Source organism: Budorcas taxicolor, chromosome 9 (genome assembly GCF_023091745.1).
Source record: "Budorcas taxicolor isolate Tak-1 chromosome 9, Takin1.1, whole genome shotgun sequence".
Lineage (NCBI taxonomy): Eukaryota > Metazoa > Chordata > Mammalia > Artiodactyla > Bovidae > Budorcas > Budorcas taxicolor.
In genome coordinates this window covers 95,070,451-95,095,678 of record NC_068918.1, presented here as the reverse complement: position 1 = coordinate 95,095,678, position 25,228 = coordinate 95,070,451, and the positions used below count along the sequence as shown (strand labels likewise).

Here is a 25,228-nt window from a genome sequence, read left to right as displayed (position 1 = left end):
CTACCTGGAGGGTCTCCACTATAGGCAGAGCACACATTTGAAGCATCAGATGGTCCCTGTGAAGCCTTCCTTCTGTTTGGCTCAGGCCAACCCCACCCCACCAGCCTGAGCACAGGAGCTTCACCTGTGCAGCAGGATTCTCTTCTGAAACACTGCCTGAGTTGCTTCTTTTACTCCGGTTCCATTTCCCTAATTCCAGCTCATAGCCACACTGGTCCATTCTCTGCTGTGTTTCAGAAAATAAGTATCTGATCTCGCCACACCTCCACTTGCTATCCCATGCCTCCTAAAAGAGGCTAAGAACTAAGTCCTGAACTCTCTCAGCACACAAATGCTTGCCCTCTGTGGCTGGACCTAACTTTCCTGGACTCCCCGTGGAGGAAACCGGGTGAGATGCCAGGCCACCACGCCCAGTGGGTATGGGGCAGGCATAGCAAGCGCAGCCAGGATGCGTGAGGAGGAGCCCAGCCTGACAGGTGCAAGGCACACAGACGGAAGTGAACGCTGGGGACCAGCAGGAGCCAGAGCAAACAGAAGCGAGCAGAGAGGGCCTGGGACAGTGCTGGAGGCGTGGCAGGGGACTGCTCTGCGTCCTGGGCTGGACAAAAAGCAGATAACGCCCAACTCTCGAATGAGACCCCGAGCAGGGCAGCTCCCTCTCAGACTCTTCCGTTCTCCCACTTCCCAACTCCTGACCATGACGCGTCCCTCTCCCAGTGCCGATGGACTTTCAGACCCCAGGGAAGGCGGGTACGATCTTGTGAAGCATGGAAGGCTTGGGCTCAAACTCGGGGTCTATAAGAACTAGCTGTGTGACCACTGCAGACATGTCATTTAGCCTTTGCACACCCACGGCCTCACGTGAGCGGGAGACCAGGGCGTCCAGCAAGAGCTGTGTTAGCAGAGACAGTGAGGAACAGCCGAGAACCAGGAACAACTACGCAGAGGTGGTTGCTGGAGAACCAGCGGCGCAACCACACTGAGCACCACGGAAGCCGAGCGCAGACTGGGCTCCGTCCTTCCTCTGCCCGCCTTTCTCCTCGGGCCGCGCTGAGGCCCATCCTTCTCCAGGCTGACATGCTCCACCCACCTCCCACTGCTCCTCGGGACCTCCACGTGCAGGGCCGCCTCCAACCCTCCTCCAATGTCCATTCACATTCTTTACCCTCTAAAAAGCAGTTAAGAATGTTTCCAGGTAGAATACATTTCTTAATGCTTTTTCACCTATAACTCTCTTGAAACATGTACCACATTCGACCTCTCACCTTATCACTATGATAAGAAGCTACCCTCTCTGTTACAAGGCACGTGACAGAGAGAGGGGAAGGGTCCTTGCAGTTGTGCAGGACGGAGGGGAGAAGTCACTGACAGAGCGTAGAGACAGAAGAGGTAGAGGACAGTTCCTGAGACCACGGCAGGGCAAGACAAGAACCAACAAGGCCAGGCCCTCACAGGACCACCTGGTCTGGAAGGAAAGACCTGAACCGGAGAGGACATTCTGGGGGCACCTGCGGCAAACATCAGTCTCTCACACAGGGTGGGCGGCCTCTCTGGGTGTGAAGGGAAGGCCCAGCAGGCACCGACCAGCGGAGGGGCCGGAGGGCCGTCCAGGAGAGGGGCAGGCAGGAGGGGCAGGTACGGCTGGAGCAGCAGGCAGCAGCCAGGACGACGGCCCGCTCTGTGCAGGTCACTGCTTCCCTCCGAAGAGCTAGCAAACGCAAATCAGGGCTTTGTTTCTGCTTGCAGCATGACAAGGGGGCTGGAAGGGGCAAAAGCCTGTTTAGGGAGAGTTCCCAGACGTCTGCAAGTCATCCACGCAGGGCGGTGAGAGCCCAGGGTGGTGAGGGCCACTGAGACGATCAAAGGAGCAAGACTTAAGAGAGACTGGTTATGAAAAATGGGAGAGACGGTCCCAGGTTTTTAACTTGGAAAGATGGTGACACTCGACCCAAGAACAATGAGAAGCTGTGACTGAAGTCCTATTTGGCTCCGCGCTTGCTGAGATGCCTCAGGGCATTAGTGTCCACACACACCTCCTCTGTAACCCAAGGATAACGAGAGCTTTCGATGAGATAATAGCTACACTGCAACCAACCTACACCGAGCGGGCAGTTCAAACTATCATGGCTCTGTATCATTTTCAGGACTACATTCAAATCCCTAGGGTGGCGTGCAGGAATATCCACCGTCTGGCTCTGTCTGTCCTTCCCAATTATCTTCTACTTACTTAGCCCTTCACACCCCAGGCCTCAGCTACTTGTCCAGGGCTCTGCTGAGGGCACAGGTCCCATCTTTGTCTGTTCACAGCAAACCTCGGCCCAGGAAGGCCTGGCTCCAGTTGTAACTAGTCCTCTGGGGGCTTGTCTCTGTCCTTAAGCCACAGCGATCACTCTCTTCAGATCCCTAGCTCTCTGTAACAGCCACGGAACAACACGAGGCAGAGCCCACAGTGTAGGAAGCTCCTAGCTAAACTCAAGGGTTTGGCTCTGTGGCCCTCACCATGTCTTAACCACTGCAGGCAGTCAATAAATATTCACTGACAAATCCATCATTGGGTACATTTTCAATCATGACATATTAGATTCGGGTGGGCACGTCCATCGTGAAGCTCCTAGCTAAACTCAAGGGTTTGGCTCTGTGGCCCTCACCGTGTCTTAACCACTGCAGGCAGTCAATAAATATTCACTGACAAATCCATCACAGGGTACATTTTCAATCATGACATATTAGATTCGGGTGGGCAGGTTCACCTACCTTTAAGATTTCAGGATCCGAAACCACAGTTCCTTGATGTTTGGCTTCAAGCCCCATATTTACAGGGTCTTCCTGTTTAACTTCAGCGTTTGCACACATGGCTGCTTCTAGGTTACATTCAGGGTCTGTACCTACAGGTAATTTCTGCCTGGATTCAGGGTCCATACACATGGGAACCTCTTGCTTAGATTCAGGATCTGAACTCATGGATAGTACCTGCTTGTCCAAAGTTACTACATCTTTAGGTTTTTGGATAAACCATGGAGATTTCTGTCCTGGCAAAAGATACGATGCTACTCCTTTATAAAAAAGAGCTTTGTTTGGTCCCAAAGGCAGCATCTCTTCCAGCTTTTTCTCACCTTGATGCAACCGAAGAACTTTAGATATGTGGTCTGCTACAGCTAAGATAACATTACCTTTTCTGTCACAGCTCTCTCTCACAGAGGCATAGGAAGTCAAGCACTTGTACCGAAAGCTCTCGAACATGCCTTCTGGAACGACGTCATTGCCAAGCAGGCAGGCCAGCAGAGGTAGGTCGGCCAGGCGGAGCCCGAGGCTCTGAGAGAGCTTCTCCCGGCAGAGCATGACGGTGTCCAGACTGTCCAGGGAGAGCTCGCTGATAGAAAAGTAGGGACAGGTGTCATAGATTAAGTAGTCAGTGTCTTCTCCAAGAATCCCAAGGCAGTTGTTCTGGAAGCCGTAGGAGGCCACCTCGTAGTCGGCCTCCTGTAGCGAGCACAGAGTCTCCTGACCCAGGGCCTTCAAAGCAAACCGTGTGAATACGGCCAGCCCGGAGGGGATGAAGAACATGTTTCTGCCCGGCTGCTCCCTGTGGGACTTGATGTGGTGGAAGATCTTGGCTATCTCCCTATTGTTCTTGAGTCTGCGTTTCACCCACTCGCCTCTCTTGGACTGCTCCACCATGCCATCGAAGAAGAAGATCAGCTTGATGCCAACAGCGGTAAAAGCGCTCACGAATTCTCGCAAAGAAGAGTAGTATTCCCGCCACTGCCCGCCGCAGACCCAGGACTCCGGCGTGTACCAGTACCTGAGGCAGCACATGGCGTCGACCACAATGGCGGGCGTCCCTCCGGGGTGCTGGCTCCGGTGGCGCTCTGCCAGCTCCTTGAAGTTCACTACGGTGCATACATGTGGGCAGCTACTTGCCACAAACCCATGCAAACCTCTTACGCCCATAATGGAACTCCTGGGAAGGATCTAAAAAGGAAAAGAAATGAGTAAATACGGCGTCACCGGGACACACGGCGCCTTTCAAAGCACACAGTCAAAGTTTCACATTCCCTCCGTCCTCATCATAACACAGGGCACACCGTGCTCTCAGGAGCCCGAGAGCCCTCCTCGCACACACCCGCAGGGCTGGACCCGAGCGAGGCGCTGAGCCGGGCTCTGACCAGGACAGTGCGGGGCAGGGTTCTCTCAAGATTTTCACTATGACTATTACTCAAGAGATTTCCCAACGAAGTTTGAAAACAGGCTGATAGTTTCACAGAAGTACTGCTTCCCATCTAGGAGCGCAGACAGAAGTGAACTCTGAAAGCTTAACACGCAAAACCGATACATGCAACACTGACGTTTCCCCAGACCGTTTCGCTGAGAGAAAGGGGCGGGACGGAGGCACGCACGCCGCTGCCGCCGCCGCCCGGGCAGCCGCAGGGGCCAGAGCCGCGGGGTCGTCTGCGGTGGGGCAGGAGGGGGAGCTGACGCTGCGCAGGCAAAGTGACAGACACGTTCACTACCTTGGCTGTGGGGTGGTTTCACAGGTAACCACAGGCTCGAAGTTTCCCGCACATCAATGTATCTCCATAAAGGTGTTAAAAAGATGATGTGAAAATTCTCTAGGCCAAATATCCTCAACATTTGAGATGATGACTGACTGTAGATGAAAAACTATCTGTTCTAAAACGTAAAAACACACAAAATAGTTCGAAGAGTTAGAATTTACAATCTGGAAAAAAAAATTTAAGCAGAGTCCTTTATGAGTATGATGTCCTTGCACATAGTATAAGACACCCATTGGTGGTCAGACATCTTTTATCTCAACAGCCTATTCTTCTCATCAAGGCTTCATGTCCTCTGATAAAACAGAACAAAAGAATCCTTATCATGCAAACAGCAGCAGAGAGGAAATGGCCCTCTCTCAGGCCAGGGGCTGAGGGCAGACACCCCAGCTGCCCCCACACAGCAGAACAAGCTCCTGCCCACCGCCTACGAGCACTGGGCACTCAAAACACACGTCTCCACTCTTCAAAACCACCATGGTGGGTAAAAATTATAAGCCCTATTTCACAAATGAAGAAATGATAAGCAAATTACTAGGCTGGGAAAAGGCCCCCTTGTGGATTCCCTTCTAAGAATGTACCCCTGTTAATGGACAGTGGCCTCTAACAGAATCTAAAATTATCTACTTAATTGCTCCTAATAATAAACACAGGGCTTGCCTGGTGCCTCAGACAGTAAAGGACCCACCTACAACACAGAAGACACGCGTTCAAGCCTCGGGTTGGGAAGACCCTCTGGAGGGGGTAACGGCTTACCCACCCCAGTATTCTTGCCTTGCCTGGAGAAATCCATGGACAGAGGAGCATGGTGGGCTACAGTCCATAGCGTCGCAAAGAGTCGGCCATGACTGAACTTCTCCCTGGTGGCTCAGCAGTAAAGAATCTGCCTGCCAATGCAGGAGACATCGGTTCGATCCCTGGATCAAGAAGATACCCTAGAGACGGAAATGGCAACCCACTCCAGTATTCTTGTCTGGAAAATCCCACAGACAGAGGAGACGGGCCGACTATAGTCCACGGGGCCACAAAGAGTCGGACATGCCTTAGTCACTACACAACAATAATAAAGAATATCTAAAAGCCGAGGGGACACAAACAGCACACTGAAGCTGAGACCGAGTGAGGCCGTCTCAGCAAGTATGATGGACCCACACTCCCAACCACTGCAGATCCTGCCGGCACTGGGCTGGCCTGGGAAGCTGTGCGTGTTTCTGATGCAGAAGACGGACTTCACAGAACAACCCCCTCAACCGCAAGTTCGTTCCCAGGCACGCCCCTGGGCCTGGCGGGAAGGCAGCATGTTTCAGAACACAAAGAAGGGCTGTCAGACGGAACAAAACCAAAATGGATTTTTTTTGAAAAGGAAAGGTTTGTGGACGATGAGAGGACCCAAGGCAGAGCTCGCCCAGCGGGAGTCTGTGGGGCCTGAGGACCCTGCAGGCCGCGCCCGCGAGGAGGCCGCGCCCGCGAGGGGGCCGCGCCGGCGGGCGGGATCCGGGCCGCCGCCTCTCCCACCCGCAGACCCGCCTCGCCCACCTGCCTCGTTTGCCTCGGCTGCCTTCCCTCGCTAATAGAAAAGCCATTTTTGTTCCAAGCGCTTTTCTACTGAAACTGCAAGTGGCGACACTGAGTTTCGTGAAACACTCGCCTCTCTATTTCGCAAGAAGTCGGGCTCGGCCTCTGCTTTGGTTCCATTCAAATGGTTTTCCTCCTCGCTTACCTCGGTAGTAAAAAGCTCACTATTTTCTTAAACAGGTACTGGTTTTTCCTGTATTTTACACTGCCAATTTCTCACAGTTTGAATCACAAATTACCTTAGGAATGTGCTCTTCTACGGTATTTACAAAGAACACTTTGGATAGGTAAAGATTTGGGAACTTGGGACATTAGAGGATGCCTTCTGGCATTTCAGGTCCCCAAAGCGTGAATGCAGTGTTAACCTGCCATCAATGCCGTGTGTGGTGTAAAAAGAAATGCTTAAAAAGAGAATCTGTCAATATTACCTTGTTCAATAACTTTCTTCTGTTTTTTAAGCCTTTTATTTCTAAGAGCATATACTAAGGATTTACATTCTTTAAAGGTAGTTTTTAAGATGACTGCAAATATATATATACAAAATACACATTGTAAAATCACATATATATACACACATACACACATAGAAAGTTTTACTTATTCTACCTGCAAACTATACAGGGAGCTGCCATTACCTAGATAACTACTGTTTGGAAAGAAAACAAAAGCTATTCTCCTCAGAGAGGAGACTTACTGCCCAAAGGAGAATCTGGGGATCCTGCCCATCACTGTGGGCCTCAGGCCAGGTGTCACCCCGTCAGATCCCTGACACCCAGCAGAGTCAGGTACGTGAGACCTGGCAAGCATCTGTGAGGGAGTGATAGATGAAGGCATCACAGGGCAGGGATATAAAGAGGAACCAGGAACCAGCAAGTCTACAGACTCAGCTGTGGGCAAAGCGAGACTACAAGCCAGAGTCTGACTTGGAGAGAAGGCGTCAGGGCAGGACAGCTTAGGAAGGAGCCGGCAGGTGCACAGCGGGGTGGGGCAGGGGCTGCACAGGGGGACCAGGGGAAGCCTTGCTCTGGCCATGCCCAGCTCAGTCCCGAGGTCCGGGGTGACGAGCAACTGAGGCCTGGAGAGAAGAGGTGAGAAACCCAGAAACTCCTTTATTTACCATCTTTCTACTGGCAACACTTAGAGAAATGGAGAGGCAGGCCTCAGCAAAAACACATACACCCCTACCTACCACTGAGAGATCAAAGGTGATGCACGGAGGGTCACTCAGAGCACAGGACAGTGGGCCCACGACAGCCCTGGGCACGCCCTCATGGACCATGAACAGCCTCGGGCACACACCCCACGGACCACGGACAGCCCTGGGCACACCCCACGGACCACGGACAGTCCAGGGCACACTTCCCATGGACCCACGACAGCCCCGGGCACACCCCCACGGACCCACGACAGCCCCGGGCACACACCCCATGGACCCACGAAAGCCCCGGGCACACACCCATGGACCACGGACAGCCCCGGGCACACACCCATGGACCACGGACAGCCCCGGGCACACACCCCATGGACCCACGAAAGCCCCGGGCACACACCCATGGACCACGGACAGCCCCGGGCACACACCCCATGGACCCACGAAAGCCCCGGGCACACACCCATGGACCACGGACAGCCCCGGGCACACACCCATGGACCCACGACAGCCCCGGGCACGCACCCCACAGAACAGCGTCTGCAGGACAACCAGAACCAGCAGCTGTGGCCGCATCAGGGACACCTGGCGTCCCAGAGGTTCAAGGCATAACATTCAAAGGTGAAAAGACAGCATGCGTGCAAAGGCAATCAGTGAGGAGAGGCAAGACAGGAAGCTGGTTCCGAGCACATCTGAAGAGCTGGCTGCTAAGCTGGCTGACAAATCAGACTAATATTCTACAGAAGTAAAACCATAACCTCTCGACAGATCTCTATCAGACAGAAATAATGTCTCTACAAGACAGAGATCTACAAATTGACATGCATCATCGTGATACTTGGGCTGCATCAAGAGGAAACAGCAAACTAAAAGAGAGATGGACATTCTTTTAGAAACCTGAACTATCTCAGGTGTAACTCTTGGAAATGGCCTAGGATTCGGGGAAGGATGCACAGTCCTCCTTTGTCCTGGCTTCGTGTCTGAGTCTTGGGTAACTGCTCTCAGCGGGAGCTTGCCGCCTGGGCCCGCGCCCCCTCATGAGGCCCCCAGAGCTTGAAGTGGAGGGTCTGAGGTCCACTCTCTCCTCTTCCACCCGAGAGCCCCAGCTAAGAGGAACTTATAGGGACCCTTACTACACAGCAGAGTTTAAGAAAAAGGACTGAAAATTCAGAGATGAAAATGTGTCCCTGCTCAGCGTTCACCGGAATTCAGAAGCACAGCCTCAGGGCAGCCCCGGCGGGGGCCCCACACAGGACGTGGGACGATGGGCCAAGCCAGCACCCCTGTCGCCACTCCAGCGGATGCGAGCTGACCGAGACAGACAGGGCCCTGCCTTCGGCAGCTTACACACTGGCAGGAAAAGCCCCAGCAAACGGTCGTCACTGAGGCATCACTTCAAGACAGACAAAAGCAGACAGCGTGAGAGATGGTCAGCAGGAAGACGCAACCCATCCTGGGATCCGCAAGGGCCACCTGAGGAAGGGGACGGCACCCGAGGAAGAGGACGCCACCCGGGCAAGGGGACGCACCTGAGGAAGGGGACGCACCTAAGGGGATGCCACTTGATGAAGGGGATACACCCGAGGAAGGGGACGCCACCTGAGGAAGGGGATCCACCTGGGGAAGGGGATGCCACCTGAGAAAGGGGATACACCTGAGGAAGGGCGTGCCAAGGGCCTGACAAAGGCAGCCAGGGCAGGTGGCACAGCCAGAGGGAGCAGGAGGGCAGGCGGACGGGATGCATGAGGCAAGAGCGACAGGGATGCCTTTATTTAGGTCCAGGGTGTCTTTTTATATTAAATCCATGTTTCTAAAGTCCTTAAAAGATCTGTTCTATTATGCAGTTTAACCTGCAACTTTACTTAGCATATGATAAATGTATTCTTCAACACAGAATATGGGGGACAAAAAAAACCCAAACCCCTGGGCCTGGCAGAGCCTCTGCTGGAGGGAAGAGTATGGACAGATGTAGTAGGAGGCTTCTGCAACAGCGGCTTCCAAACCCACACACGCGTGCACACCTGGTTCTGAGGGGAAGTGGGTGTCACGCAAAGCTCTTCAGCAAGTGTATTTTGGAAGCACTGCCTTGCCTGTGCTGTGGAAGAGGGATGGAGGCGGGCCAGACATCCAAAGCCCTCTCTCGCTGGGAAGAACCCCAGCTCTGGAGGGGTGCAAAGCCCTGTGTCATACTGCAAGACAAAGAGGCTAAAGAGAGCCTCTGTATCCCCTTCCCCCAGGACACCGAAGGCATGAGGTCCCGCAGCTGCGGACACAGCAACGAGCAAGACAGACACCTACGACGTGCACCTTGAAAGGAGCCCAGGCTCAGGGTCTGTCAGGAAAGAAGCAGACCTGGGCGCGTGCAGACGTGTCCAAGCGCACCAAGCTGTACACTGTGAACCCACAGTGGACGCCCCTCCAGCCCCCCTGGTGCACTGTGGGGGTTTGTTCAGACTCCACTGCGAGGCCTGCACGCCAGCAAAGAAAGCAGGAAGAGCCGGCGGCTGGGGGCAGTCAGCAGTGTGCACTGAGTCACCTGCTGAGGTCACAGACAGTAACGGCACAGCCAGCTCCTCTCTCGAGCGGCTGCCCACCCCGAACACCACACTTCAGAGATCTGGTGGCGGCTGGGCCCGCAGGGAAGACCACCGCTGGCAGAGAAAGCCCTGGGGCGTGCATAGCCACAGCGCTCCTTTCTGGAAGCGCTCCCAGCCCCAGAGGGCCTAACGGACCAGTGGGACTGAAGCGGCACCCAGAGGCTACTTGACTGCAGCTTTACAAAGCGCCTTACAGGTCAATGAATGCAGAAAAGGAAAATGCCTGCCATCTATAAAAACTTACGCCTCATTGATCCAGAATTCAGAATAAGACTCCAATGTAAGTTTCAAAATTCGTAAGTAAAACTGAAATAATCTATTCATAAGAGACTTCTCGGGCTCTGATTTATCATCTGTGAATCACTCTTCTGCATAATTCTAACAATGAGCTCCAAGTCCACAGTAATGGAAAGGGCACGAGACAGGTGTGCCCATGCTGACGAGGGTTGGAACCTCTGACAGCGGACCCAGGAAACTCAGGGGACAGGAAAACGCCACATGAACAGCAGGGAAGACCGGTGCACGCGCCTTAACAAGCCCTAACACTATGCTCATCACAACAAGGTGTGTTTACAATGTTTACTTGAGATCATATCACAGGGATCAGGCAAAGTTCCTACACATTTAGCACCTTCTATTAAGAAAGCAGGGAATGGTGGCTCACTGGTGAAGAATGCAATTCCAATGCAGGGGACCCAGGTTCAGTCTGTTTCGGGAACTAAAATCCCATAAGCTACGTAGTGTGGCAAAAAAATATAGATTTTTAGGAAAGCAGGCAAATCCTCTATTTCAGAAAGATTTCCAATCTAAATGTGAGATTTTTCTCCTTAATGGGCAAAAATCCAAAATTAAATTATCCAGAAAACTCTGCTGTTCAGAACTAGTATCCCCTTGTCCCGATGGCCAACCACTTTACCATGCATGACTTAAAGTAACTTACATGAATCTGTGCTGGGCCAACTATCTTAGCTAAAGCACTGACGTGGGGAGCATTCGCCACTGCTGTGCACCTTCCAGAGCCCAGCGTGCACGCGGGCGTGCAGCCGGACAGGTGTGTGTTTAAGAGCAGGTGTTCTATAAGAAGAGCTGACATCAACAGACTCCTTGAGTAACACTTGTTTATAAGGAAAAGGGTGCGGAGGACCTGGCTTTTTAGCTAGTAATGGCCCTGACTTACTGGCTGACTGAAAAGAAATCACTGACTCTTTGTACACCACTGACTTCTTCATTTGCTCAAGTGACAATGGTTTACCTCTCAATTTGGCAGATTTTAAACTAGTACTATAAAATCCTTTAGTAGTTTATATTGTTATATCTATACACATAATTTAAACCTTAAGTAACATGTTTTAATTCTCTGAAAACTTTTCCAACAGAACACCTTACAAAGAAATAGAAAATTACTTATAAAAGCAAACGAAAATGTAAAAGTTATTCACATTTGTTCCTCTATAAAAGTAACTGATAGTGTAAGGATGCCTCACTTTCAAACTAATAAAATTAAGATGAAATTAATTTCTCTGAGTGAATTCCCAGTGTGTGACCCTAATTTCAGTGGAGGTAAGAGCTGCTTTTATGATCTTAATTAAGTGGATTTCCCGTATTTTCAACCTTTTCTTGAAGGAAGTGGCAAGGCAGCAATGAAGCAAATCAAATACATTGTTGCAAATGTTCTGCCCCTTGAGCTCAGCTGTCAATCTCTGACCTCCCTTCTTCCTGAGGCAAGAGCAAACTAAAGCCATGTTACAACAGGAAGGTGATCAGCCCCACTCATTCACATTTTCTTTTTGGCATCATTCAGTTGCTAAGTCATGTCTGACTCTGCCACCCCATGGACTGTTGCAAGCTGTCCTTCACTATTTACCAGAGTTTGCTCAAATTCATGTTCACTGAGTCAGTGATGTTATCAATCCATCTCACCTTCTGCCTCTCCCTTTTTTTGCTTTAAATCTTTCCCAGCATCAGGGTCTTTTCCAATGAGTTTGCTCTTTACATCGGGTAGCCAAAGTATAGGAGAAGGCAATGGCACCCTACTCCAGTACTCTTGCCTGGAGGGTCCCATGGGCGGAGGAGCCTGGGAGGCTGCAGTCCTTGGGGTCACCAAGAGTCCGAGACGACTGAGTGACTTCACTTTCACTTTTCACATTCATGCACTGGAGAAGGAAATGGCAACCCACTCCAGCGTTCTTGCCTGGAGAATCCCAGGGACGGGAAGCTGGCGGGCTGCCGTCTATGGGGTCACGCAGAGTCGGACACGACTGAAGCGACTTAGCAGCAGCAGCCAAAGTATTGGAGTTTCAGCTTCAGTCCTTCCAATAAATATTCAGAACTTATTTCCTTCAGGCTTGAACGGTTTGATCTCCATGCAATCCAAAGGACTCTTTCTTGGCAAACACCACAGTTTGGAAACATCAATTCTTTAAAGAAGGTGTTCAGCTTTCTTTACAGTCCAACTTTCATAGCCATACATGACTGCTGGAAAAACCATAGCTTTGACTATACAGATTTCTTTGGCAATGTCTCTGCTTTTTAATACACCATCTAGGCTTGTAATACCTTTCCTTCAAAGGAGTAAGCATTTTTAAATTTCATGGTCGCAGTCACCATCTGCAATGATTTGGGAGCCCAAGAAAATAACACCTACCACTATTTCCATTGTTTCCCTATCTATTTGCCAGGACGTGCTGGGACCGGATGCCATGATTTTAGTTTTCTGAGTGGTGAGTTTTAAAGCAGCTTTTTCACTCTCCTCTTTAACTTTCAATCAAGAGGCTCTTTAATTCCTCTAGCTTTCTAGCCATAAGGGTGGTGTCACCTACATATCTGAGGTAATTGGTATTTCTCCCGGAAATCTTGATTCCAGCTTGTGCTTCATCCAGCCCGGCACTTTGCATGATGTACTCTGCATAGAAGTTAAATAAGCAGGGTGACAATTACAACCTTGACATACTCCTTGCCCAATTTGGAACCAGTCTGCTGTTCCATGTCCAGTTCTAACTGTTGCTTCTTGACCTGCATACAGGTTTCCTAGGAGGCAGGTAAGGTGGTCTGGTATTTCCATCTCTCTAAGAATTTTCAACAGTTTTTTGTGATCCACACCATCAAACGTTTTAGCATAGTCAATGAAGCAGATTTTTTTCTGGAATTCTCTTGCTTTTTCTATGATCCAACAAATATTGGCAATTAGATCTCTGGTTCCTCTGCCTTTTCTAAATCCAGCTTGAGCATCTGGAAGTTCTTGGTCCATGTACTGATGAAGCCCTAGCTTGGAGAATTTTGAGCATTACTTTGCTAGTATGTGAAATGAGTGCAACTGTGCAGGAGTCTGAATATTCTTTGGCATTGCCTTTCTTTGGGGCTTCCCTTGAAGCTCAGCTGGTCAAGAATCCACCTGCAACGTGGGAGACTTGGTTTCAATCCCTGGGTTGGGAAGATACACTGGAGAAGGGAAAGGTTACCCACTCCAGTGTTCTGGCCTGGAGAATTCCATGGACTGTATAGTCTATGGGGTCACAAAGAGTCGGACACAACTGAGTGACTTTCATTCACCTCTTTGGGACTGGAATAAAAACTGACCTTTTCCAGTCCTGTGACCGCTGCTGAGTTTTCCAAATTTGCTGGCATACTGAATGCAGCCCTTTCACAGCATCATCTTTTAGGATTTGAAATAGTTCAGTTGGAATTCCATCACCTCCATTACATTTGTTCGTAGTGATGTTTCCTAAGGCCCACTTGACTTCGCACTCCAGGATGTCTGGCTTTAGATGAGTGATCACACCATCGTGGTTATCTGGGTCATTACGATCTTTTTTGTATAGTTCTTCTGTGTATTCTTGCCACCTTTTCTTAATATCTTTTGCTTTGTTTGGTCCATACCATTTCTGTCCTTTATTGTGACCATCTTTGCATGAAATGCTCCCTTGGTATCTCTAGGTTTCTTGAAGAGAGCTCTAGTCTTTTCCATTCTATTGTTTTCCTCTATTTCTTTGCATTGATCACTTAGGAACACTTTATCTGTCCTCCCCATTCTTTGGAACTCTGCATTCACATTAACATATCTTTCCTTTTCTCCTTTGTCTTTCACTTCTTTTCTTTTCTCAGCTACGGGTAAGGCCTCCTCAGACAACCATTTGCCTTTTTGCATTTCTTTTTCTTGGGATGGTTTGATCACCGCCTTGCGTACAATGTTACAAACCTCCCTACATTGTTCTTCAAGCACTCTTATCTATCAGATCTAATCCCTTGAATCTACTTGTTACTTCAACTTATTATCATAAGGGATTTCATTTAGGTCATACCTGAATGGCCTAGTAGTTTTCCCTACTTTCTTCAATTTAAGCCTAAATTTTGCAATAAGGAGCTCATGATGTGAGCCACAGTCAGCTCTCAGCCTGTTTTTGCTGACTGTATAGAGCTTCTCCCTCTTTGGCTGCAAAGAATAAAATCCATCTGATTTTGGTATTGACCATCTTGTGATGTCCATGTGTAGAGTTGTATCTTGTGTTGTTGGACGAGGATGTTTGCTCTGACCAGTGCATTCTCTTGGCAAAACTCTATTAGCCTTTGCCCTGCTTCATTTTATACTCCAAGGCCAAACTTGACTGTTACTCTGGGAATCTCTTGACTTCCTACTTTTGCATTCCAGTCCCCTATGATGAAAAGGACATTTGTTTTTGGTGTTAGTTCTAGAAGGTCTTGTAGGTCTTCATAGAACCGTTCCACTTCAGCTTCTTCGGCATTAGTAGCCGGGGCACAGACTTGGATTACTGTGATACTGAATGACGTGCCTTGGGAACTGAACAGAGATCATTCTGTCATTTTTGAGATTGCACCCAAGTACTGCATTTTCGATTCTTTTGACTATGAGGGCTACTCCATTTCTTCTAAGGGATTCTTGCTCATAGTAGTAGATATAATGGTTATCTAAATGAAATTCGCCCATTCCGGTCCACTTTAGTTCACAGATTCCTAAAATTTTTATGTTCACTCTTGCCATCTCCTGTCTGACCACTTCCAATTTACCTTGATTCATGGACCTAACATTCCAGGCTCCTATGCAACACTGTTCTTTACAGCATCAGATTTTACTTCCATCACTAGTCACATCCACAGCTGGGCACTGTTTTTGCTTTGGCTCAGCCTCTTCATTCTTTCTGGCTCTATTTCCCCACTCTTCTCTACTTGCATACTGGGCACCTACTGACCAGGGGAGTTCATATTTGCCCTTTCATTCTGTTCATGGGGTTCTTAAGGCAAGAATACTGAAGCGGTTTGCCATTCCCTTCTCCAGTAGACCACAATTAGTCAGAACTCTCCACCATGACCCATCTTTCTTGGGTGGCCCTCTACAGCTGGCTCATAGTTTCACTGAGTTAGACAAGGCTGTGATCCATGTGATCAGTTTCGTTAGCTTTCTGTGATTGTGGTTTTCAGTGTGTCTGCCCTCTGATGGATAAGGATAAGAGTCTTGTGATGCTTCCTGATGGGAGGGACTGGCTGTGGGGAAATCTTGGTCTTGCTCTGATGGGCGGGGCCATGCTTAGTAAATGTTAATACAATTTCTGTTGATGGGGCAGGGGGGTGCTGTGTCTCTCCCTGTAGTTTGTCCTCAGGCCGAACTATGGTAGGGGTAATGGCAACCTCCTTCAAAACGACCTATGCCAGCACGCCAGGACTCCCAAGACTGTTGTAGTCAGTGCCCTGACACTGCAGCAGGCCACTGTCCACCCACACCTCTGCCAGAGACTCCTGGACACCCACAGCAAGTCTGGCTCAGTCTCTTGTGGGGTCACTGCTCCTTTCTCCTGGGTCCTTGTGTGCGCAAGGTTTTGTTTGTGCCCTCCAAGAGTTTGCTTCCCCAGCCCTGTGGAAGTTCTGTAATCAAATCTCAGTGGCCTTCAAATTCCCTGGGGGCTCTCAGTCCCTTTGCAGGATCCACAGGTTGGGAAATCTGTTGCGGTCCCTAGAACTTTGGCAACAGCGCAAGAACATCTTTGGTATAATTGTTCTCCAGGTTGTGGGTCGTCTGCCCAGTGGCTCTGTGGTAGGGCTAACGGCGACCTCCTCCAAGAGGACTGATGTCATAAGCTACACCACCCACATCTGCTGCAGCCAGAGCCCTTGTCCCTGTGGAAGGCTTGCTGGTCTGTGCTTTCACAGGACACACTCAAACACTCTAAGGCAGGACTGGCTCAGTCTTGTGTGGCTCACAAGGTTTTGTTTGAGCCCTCTGAGTATCTCTGGTGGTTGTACAGTTTGATTCTAAACGTAATTTTGCCCCTCCTACCCATCTTGTTGGGGCTTCTCCTTTGCCCTTGGTCATAGGGTATTTTATTTTTATTTTTTGGTGGGATCCAACATTCTCCTGTTGATGGCTGCTCAGCAGCTAGTGGCAATTTCAGAGTTCTCACAGGAGGTGAGTGCACGTCTTTCTGCTCTGCTATCTCGAGAGTATCTAAGCCATTAGGGAAGTCCTGAATGGAGCAGAAATAGACGATTTTCTGGAATTCCCTTGCTTTCTCCATATTCCAAGGAATGCTGGCAATTTCTGGTCCCTCTGCCTTTTCTAAACCCAGCTTGTATATCTGGAAGCTCTCAGTTCACATACTGATGAGGCCTAGCTTGAAGGATTCTGATCACAGCCTTCAGTTCAGTTCAGTCACTCAGTCGTGACTCAGTCAAGTAACTCACTCTTTGCGACCCCATGAATCGCAGCACGCCAGGCCTCCCTGGCCATCACCATCTCCCGGAGTTCACTCAGATTGACGTTCATCGAGTCAGTGATGCCATCCAGCCATCTCATCCTCTGTCGTCCCCTTCTCCTCCTGCCCCCAATCCCTCCCACCATCAAAGTCTTTTCCAATGAGTAAACTCTTCGAATGAGGTGGCCAAAGTACTGGAGTTTCAGCTTTAGCATCATTCCTTCCAAAGATATCCCAGGGCTGATCTCCTTCAGAATGGACTGGTTGGATCTCCTTGCAGTCCAAGGGTCTCTTAAGAGTCTTCTCCAACACCACAGTTCAAAAGAATCCATTCTTCAGTGCTCAGCATTCTTCACAGTCCAACTCTCACATCCATACACGCTGCTGCTAAGTCGCTTCAGTCGTGTCCGACTCTGTGTGACCCCATAGACGGCAGCCCACCAGGCTCCTCAGTCCCTGGGATTCTCCAGGTAAGAACACTGGAGTGGGTTGCCACTTCCTTCTCCAATGCAGGAAAGTGAAAAGCGAAAGTGAAGTCACTCAGCTGTGTCCGACTCGCAGCAACCCCATGGACTGCAGCCTACCAGGTTCCTCTGCCCATGGGGTTTTCCAGGTAAGAGTACTGGAATAGGTTGCCACTGCCTTCTCCCGTCCTTACATGACTACTGGAAAAACCACAGCCTTGACTAGACAGACCTCAGTCAGCAAAATAATGTCTCTGCTTTTGAATATGCTATCTAGGTTGGTCATAACTTTTCTTCCAAGTAAGCGTCTTTTAATTTCATGGCTACAATCACCATCTGCAGTGATACTGGAGCCCCCAAAAATAAAGTCTGACACTGTTTCCCCATCTATTCCCCATGAAGTGATGGGACCAGATGCCATGATCTTCGTTTTCTGAATGTTGAGCTTTAAGCCAATTTTTTCACTCTCCTCTTCCACTTTCATCAAGAGGCTTTTGATTTTCTCTTCACTTTCTCCCACAAGGGTGGTTTCATCTGCATATCTGAGGTTATTGATATTTCTCCCAGCAATCTTGATTCCAGCTTGTGTTTCTTCCAGTCCAGCATTTCTCATGATGTACTCTGCATATAAATTAAATAAGCAGGGTGACAATATACAGTCTTGACATACTCCTTTTCCTATTTGGAACCAGTCTGTTGTTCCATGTCCAGTTCTAACTGTTGCTTCCTGACCTGCATACAGATTTCTCAAGAGGCAGGTCAGGTGGTCTGGTATTCCCATCTCTCTCAGAATTTTCCACAGTTTATTGTGATCCACACAGTCAAAGGCTTTGGCAAAGTCAATAAAACAGAAATAGATGTTTTTCTGGAATTCTCTTGCTTTTTCCACGATCCAGCGGATGTTGGCAATTTGATCTCTGGTTCCTCTGCCTTTTCTAAAACCAGCTTGAACATCAGGAAGTTCACGGTTCATGTATCACAGCCTTCCTAGCATGTAAAATGAGAGCAACTGTACAGTACTTGAAACATTATTTGGCCTTGCCCTTCTTTGGGACTGGAATGAAAGCTGACCTTTTCCAGTCCTGTGACCACTGCTGTTTTCCAAATTGCTGATATATTGATGCAGCACTTTAACAGCACCCTCTTTCAGGATTTTATTAGTAGATAGCTCAGCTGGAATTTAATCTTTGTTTGGAATTTAATCACCTCCACTAGCTTTGTTTGTAGTAATGCTTCCTAAGGTCCACTTGACTTCATTCTCTAGGATGTCTGGCTCTAGGTGAGTGACCACACTATCACGGCTATCCTGGTCGTAACACCTTTCTTGTACCAGTCTTCTGTGTATTTTTGCCACCTCTTCTTAATCTCTTCTGCTTCTGTTAGGTCCTTAGCGTTCCTGTCCTTTATCATGCCCATCCTTGAGTAACACGTTCCCTCGACATCTTCAACCTTCTTGAAGAGACCTCTAGTTTTTCACATTTTCTATTGTTTTCCCTCTATTTCTTGGCATTGTTCATTTAAGAAAGTCTTCTTATCTCTCCTGGCTATTCTCTGGAACTCTGCATTCAGTTGGGTGTATCTTTCCCTTTCTCTTTTTCTTTTTCCTCAGCTATCTGTAAGGCCTCCTCAGACAACTGCTTTGCTTTCTTACATTTCTTTTTCTGGGGGTGGTTTTGGTCACTGCCTCATGTACAGTATTATGATGTTCCATCCATAATTCTTCAGACACTCTGTCTGCCAGATTTAATCCCTTGAATCAATTCAGCACTTGCAGTGTATAATCACAAGTGATTTGAGTTAGGTCATATCTGAAGAGCCTAGTGGTTTCCCCTACCTTCTTCAATTTAAGCCTGAATTTTGCAATAAGGAGCTCATGATCTGAGCCACAGTCAGCTTCAGGTCTTATTTTTGCTGACTGTATAGAGCGTCTCCATCTTTGGGCACAAAGAATATAATCCGATTTTGTAATGACCATTTGGTGATGTCCGTGTGCAGAGTCGTCTTTTGTGTTGCTGGAAAAGGGTATTTGCTATGACTAGTGGCTTCTCTCTAAGCCTCAGTAAGAAGCACACACAAGGTGGAATGGGAGGTGGGGAAGGGAAAGTAAAGGACAGGAACACAAAACCAAGACAATAGGAGGTAACTAAAGGGATCCAAGCACTGTGGGGGGCTGAAACTTCAGAATTTGAGGCCCTTCTTTAAAACACACACACAATTATAAACTAAAAACCACTGAAGCCCTTCCCAGTGCCTTGGAAGGGGCCCGTGAAAGTGAGGACTCTGAAGTCTGAATTTTATTAGCTTTACAGTAAAATCTGCCCCATGAATGCCACTGATTCAGGCTTAGGGAGTAGGCAGAACCTCAGAATAGTAACAACCGAAGGTGACCTCAGCCATCACCTACTTCGGTCTTCTCATTTCTCAGGTGAGAAATCTGTCAGCCAGAAGTCATTAGATATTTCTGTGTCTGGAAAGCTGAGTGGTTAGGAGTTACACAAAGAAACTGGGAGGCAAGGTAGTCAGAAAGCAGTACGGGTGGCAATGAGCAGTGTGACACAACCAAGGAGGTCTCACTGCTTTACATGAACACAACACACTAAGGAAGGCACTGCTAGATTTCTGAGTGAGGAATGGCCAGGTTGGGAGAAAGCCACTCCAGTGACCTGAGAGATGGCAGACACTGGGGAAATCAATACACAGAGAATGTGTGAAGCTGTAATGGGGCAGGGGGTAGCTCCCAAAAGCAAGGTCCAAACATGCGCAGGTCAGAGAGCACATGATGCTGGGAGGCCATGGTTCAGAAACGACAGCAACAGAGCACAAAGCACAAGGGTCACACCAGACACCGAGGACACAGAGCATAATACATTTGGGAGGTGAGAGGTGAGGAGCCTGATGCTGCAGACCTGCCTCCCGTTCTCTGAACTGTCTCAAGTGCTCAAGTCAAAAATGTGGAAGTAACTTGAAATACCACCTCACTTTTCCCCACATCAAACTCACTTCCAAGTTCTCCCCACTACCATTTCCAAATTTTCAGTCCTAAAACTTCTCTTCCCTAAATGACTGCAAATGCCATCTTATCACACATAGTCATCCCAGACCACCACCAGTACACCTGCCAGATGACTCTTTTAATACTAAGATCTGATCACTTATTTGATCACATCTCTTGTTGATCCTAGTTCTCCCAAAGGGGCTTCCCTGGTGGCTTAATGATAAAGAATCCTCTTGCAATGCAGGAGACTCAAGAGACATGGGTTTGATACCTGGGTTGGGAAGATCCCGGAGGAGAAAATAGCAACCCACTCCAGTCTTCTTGCGGAAAAATCCCACGGATAGAGGAGCCTGGCTGCCGGGAATATCCCATGGACGGAGGAACCTGGCAGGCTATAGTCCATAAAGTCGCAGAGTCAGACAGGACTGAGTGAGCACAATTCTCTCAAGCTTCCTGCCAACCCCAACTCTAAGCAACCTATATTTTCCAGAATATGTCCGACAGTCTCAAACCTGCATGTGGTAAGCACCGTTTCTGCTGCAGTAATGAATGGCCTCTTGCCCGCAGCACCTCTCAACTTCTACTTATTCGAAGCTCAGCTAGAATCCCCCCTCCAGTACAGAGACTTCTGTCCCCTCCTTGGCCGTCTAGGACAAACCATGTATGTTCTCAGCCACCAACGCATCATCCCGCAGGCCTTTCTTTCCCCGAGGGCATGGTGCTTGCTGGGTGCTGGAGCCCCAGCTCAGGACTGATGGGTGACTGGGGGGAGGCGGTCAAGTTCGGAGACACTCGTGCAAAGGTTAGAGGACGCCTCCCCGAGCGACGGCGGACAGGGTCACCGGGGACCCGGAACCACACGCCTCTTTCCTGAGGGGTCGGGCCAGGGTGGCGCCGGGGGGGGAGCAGGCAGGGCGCACAGCTGTGGGGGTCGAGCGGTCAGGGAGACGCGGCTCAGGGATCGCGACGGCGCCGAATCGCGAGCGCACCCTCAGCGCCGAGGCGACAGCCCCGCAGGCCCAGCCCTACCTAGAGACGCGCCAGGACACCGGAGACGCGCCCACGCCGCCCTCGGCCCTCAGCAGCTGTGCGCACTTCCGCTTCCCGTCGCGAGACCGCCCCGCCCGCGCGGGGGCGGGGCCTGCGCAGCCGGCCGGGAGGCGCCGGGAGCGCCACGCGCAGGCGCCTGAGAGCGCGTGGCGGTGCCGGCTCCGGCTCGGCGCCCGTTGCCGCGGAAACCGCGCTGTGCTTCCGAGGTCGGGGTCACGACTCGCTCGGCTTCCGCAGGCGTACCCGTTGGCGCTGTGGGCGGCGCAGCGGCGGTACGCCAGGTCGGGGTCGTATGGCGCAGTTTGGCATGAGAGCGCTGAGGTGATGAGGTGATCTGCAGGGAGACGGGAGGCTGGACCTGAGCCCTGGGCCTGGAGGAGCAGGCGGCGGGGGGTCCTGAACGGGTGGAATTTCAGGCTTGGCGCTCTGTCCACCTTGCCATCTGTCCGACTGGGAGGAGGCCGGCGCTTCCCAGCTGGGGCTGAGCAACGACACAGTGGAGCACGGCAAGCCCTAGGTAGAGAGGAGCCACGCTAACATGGCTGTGACGGCCACGGCCCCCCGAACTATTCTGGAGCCTACGGTTCTTCGCAGACCTGCGGTTTGGAATGGGGCGCGAGCCCAGGGCAGCCGCCAGGGCAGGGGAGGAAGCGAGGATGCGTCTGACGTTAAGGAATTTGGACTCTGGAAGCCATGTTGTTGTTTAGTCCGACTCTGACCCCATGAACTGCAGCAGGCCCGGCTTCCGTGTCCTTCGCCGTGTCCTGGGAGTTTGCTCAAACTCATGGCCATTGAGTCAGTGATCCCATCCAACTATCTCACCCTCTGTCTCGCTCTTCTCCTCTTGCCCGCAGTCTCTTCCAACATCGGGGTCGTTTCCAATGAGATGGCTCTTCCGGAGCCAGTGGCCAGAGTATTAGAACTTCAGCTTCAGTATCAGTCCATAAAGAAGGCTGAGTGCTGAAGAACTGATGCTTTTGCATTGCGGTGCTGGAAAAAGACTCTTGAGAGCCCTTTGGACTGCATGAAAGTCAAACCAGTCAATCCTAAAGGAGATCAACCCTGAATATTCATTGGAAGGAAGCCGCCATCTCGGCCTTGTCTTGGCAGCTGCTTTGAGGCCAGTAAAGTTCATGTTAAGGACATGCTCCCCTGGGCTGGGAGATAGGCAGCCTTCAGATTACACACGATTCCCATTCCTCTAGTCACAACGCCAGTCTTTTATTTACAACCAAGGGAATATTTTGGTAGCCAAGTGTGATGACAGAATAACTTTGAAACCAATCTAATTTATTTTTAAATACTTGGCAAACTTCAATTAATAATATGAAGTTACTTAAGACGCATCTCAAACCCTGTCTTTGCACATGCCATATCTCAGGAGGGCTGCTGCAAGCCCCAGAGAGCTCGCTTTCCATCCGGGAAGTAAGATGGTCAGATGTTGTTCCTGCTGAGCCTCTTGCAGACCAAGCAGTCAAAACCATGAGCAGATTGGTGGGACTTCCCTCCTGACCCAGCAGTTCGCCCGCGGCTACCACTGCAGGGGCGCAGGCTGGACCCGTGGTCAGGGAGCTAAGATCCCAAATGCTGTGGCATGGCCACAAAAAAATTACCAAATTGAAGTAACACCGTAGGTATGTATTAATTTAGGAAGGGCTCTCTCCATTCCGTCTATAAGACTTTTATTTCTTGTTGATATTTTTTCCTAAAATCAAACAGTACTTGCTCCACACCTAATACTGGTTGGGTGCCATAGGGTCAGACAAACAGTGTGTGAAATGGTCTCTCGTCATGAGTGCGTGTGTAGCTGGGGAGACGAACACTTTAAATATCAGGGAACAAACAGAAGAGTGGGTTTTATAACGTGGATGAAAAAGGCAGCAAGGAGACAACGTGAGAGTTGAACCTGGAAGGGAGGGTAGGATCTCAGGCTGGGTGAGAAGAGGAAGGACTTAGAGGCAGAAAGAGCAAACCTAGGAAAGAGGTGGAGAGAGGGACTCAGGTGCTGTGAGGGAGCAGCCAGGCAGCCCAGACTTCAGGAGCAGGAAACACACGGTGCAGACACGGGGCCAGATTGTGGAGGCCGAGGTGGCAAGCTGACCAAAGCTCCCTCTCATTGCCCTGTGTCAGTCCTTACCACTTAGCAGCACTTGGTTCTACCCCACAGAACTTCAAATAAACACCTCTGCCTCCCTCCTAATACAGATGATCAAGGGTCAACAGACATTTGAGAAAAATGGGAAGGATAAAGAGGAAAAAACAAACTTCGAAGAGGAAAAATATTAAAAAGTTTATTATCTGCAGCTTTTGGAGATAATAGTGAAAGAAAAAGTATATCAAAGAGCATTCAGAAAATAAGAGCTCTTGAGAATTTTTTTAAAGCAATAATTTAATGTTAAAAATTGATTCAAGAGAAGATAAATTTGATGAAAACATAAAAAAGACCCAGCAAGGCCCAGCACAACAAACCTATGAAGATTCTGAGGATGGCACAGTATCACAAAATGTCAGGACACCAGGGATAAAGGGCCTTAAAGAGTTTCCATAAGGAAAAACAGGATACATTTAGGGATTGGAAACCAGGATGGCATGGAAAGTCTCAACAGAATTCCAGGAAATTGAAATTCAGTAGAGCACTAAGTTTCAAAATTCTGAAAAAAAAAAAACAAACATGGAATTCTACTCAAAATCAAAATATTAGTTATAAGTGGGGGGGTAAAGATTTTTTCAGATATACAGTTCAAAAAAATTATCTACCAAATACTTTATCTCAGATACCTGCTGGAGGATACTCTCCAAAATTTAAGAGGCCAAGAAAAAGGAATATTTAGGATCCAGACAGTGGGGAATCCAAGTGAAGAGAGATGGGAAACCTCAGGACAAAATCTAGACACACATCTCCGGGAAAAGTCAGTCCATAGAATGCCTGGGGTGTTTGAGTAGTTTAAGAGGAGATCTACAGAGTTTGGTGACAACATGTAATAGAGACATAAAAAAATCTATAAGCAAATTAGGCAATTGTTGAATCCAGTAAAGACAAATTGTACAAAGAAGAAAATGTAATCATAGCATATGCCTCAACTGTGAATAATGATTCCATAATTTTAATGAGGTAAGTAATGGTAACCTAATGAGAAGGATGCTGTAACTTTTTGAAAAAATTAGAGGTGATCCTCTATGGATTCATAACTGTGTGTGTCTAGGAAATCCTGTGGAAGTGTTAAACCCTCAGTTTCTAGAGTTGGAAGTTTATAGACAATGTGCACAACTGAAAAAGATACAGCATTAGAAAGTTTCTCTTAAAGAAATGTGAGTAAATTTCAAACAAAATAGCTATGAGGTAAACAGAAAGGGAAAAATTGGGAATGCATGGTGTGGGAAATACCTATGTTCTTGTTGTAAACCTAGAAGTACTATTTGAATTTTAAAATCTGTAGGCATATTACATTGATAAAAGGAAAATATATTAAGTTTTAAAAAGTAAGTTGCATGTACAGTGATAGTAAGTTGCACAATTATTACTCAAACTCAAATCTGTCTAAATTCTAACAGTTTCTTAAAAATTCTTATGACTACGATACATTACAGTGAAGGGGAGGAGAAGCCAAAGATTATTTCCAGGTCTCTTTCCTGGGATATTAAAAGAAAAGTTGTACGTAGAAATCAGTGTAAAAGGAGCACAAATATTTACATGTGACTATTTGCATCCTTTTCCCCGCCTTCTGTGTCATATCATCTATAAACACTTTGCTGTGCCCTATTGTACACATCAGATTTATCAGTTTGGGGAGAATCTAAAAACAGAGGACGAAGGATTTACATAAAACAGAAAAACGGGAAAAAGGAAGAAAATTGCAAGTAGAAAGTAGGGAGAAGTTAAGGGAGAGTAAAATGTTTCCAAAAATTTTGGCAAGAAAAAAGGCCACAACCATAAAAAAAATCCTACGTGGGTGATCGACATGAAATATAGAATTGCTCTAGCCCTGAAAGAGTGCCCCTTCCTCTACCCGCTACCCTCATGTCTGTTTATGACTGCTTGGATCCCTAACGGGCTTCATGCAGCCACTAGAGAGAGCTCATCCATGCTGGATGCCAACAAGACAGGGAAGGTGGGGCAGACAGATGGGGGTACTCTGTGCCTTG

At 48.9% G+C, this 25,228-nt stretch overlaps 1 protein-coding gene across 6 annotated transcripts in view; it reads right to left on the bottom strand.

Moving 5' to 3' along the window:
• Nucleotides 1-21,135, bottom strand: part of FAM120B (family with sequence similarity 120B) — a 68,235-nt gene extending 47,100 nt beyond the window's left edge. For 5 of the 6 annotated variants that reach the window (XR_008199908.1, XR_008199910.1, XM_052645758.1 and 2 more), the window contains exons 1-2: nucleotides 21,065-21,135; nucleotides 2,755-3,972 (exon numbers count right to left, since the gene is read on the bottom strand). Coding sequence is in view for 3 of the 6 variants with exons in the window: in XM_052645758.1 (XP_052501718.1) it covers nucleotides 2,755-3,951 (1,197 nt within the window). In the remaining 3 variants the exon portion in view is untranslated. Of the gene's footprint in view, nucleotides 1-2,754; nucleotides 3,973-20,306; nucleotides 20,346-21,064 lie in introns of those variants that run through there. The other variant, XR_008199909.1, reaches the window with a different exon arrangement.
• Nucleotides 21,136-25,228: the final 4,093 nt, after the last annotated feature.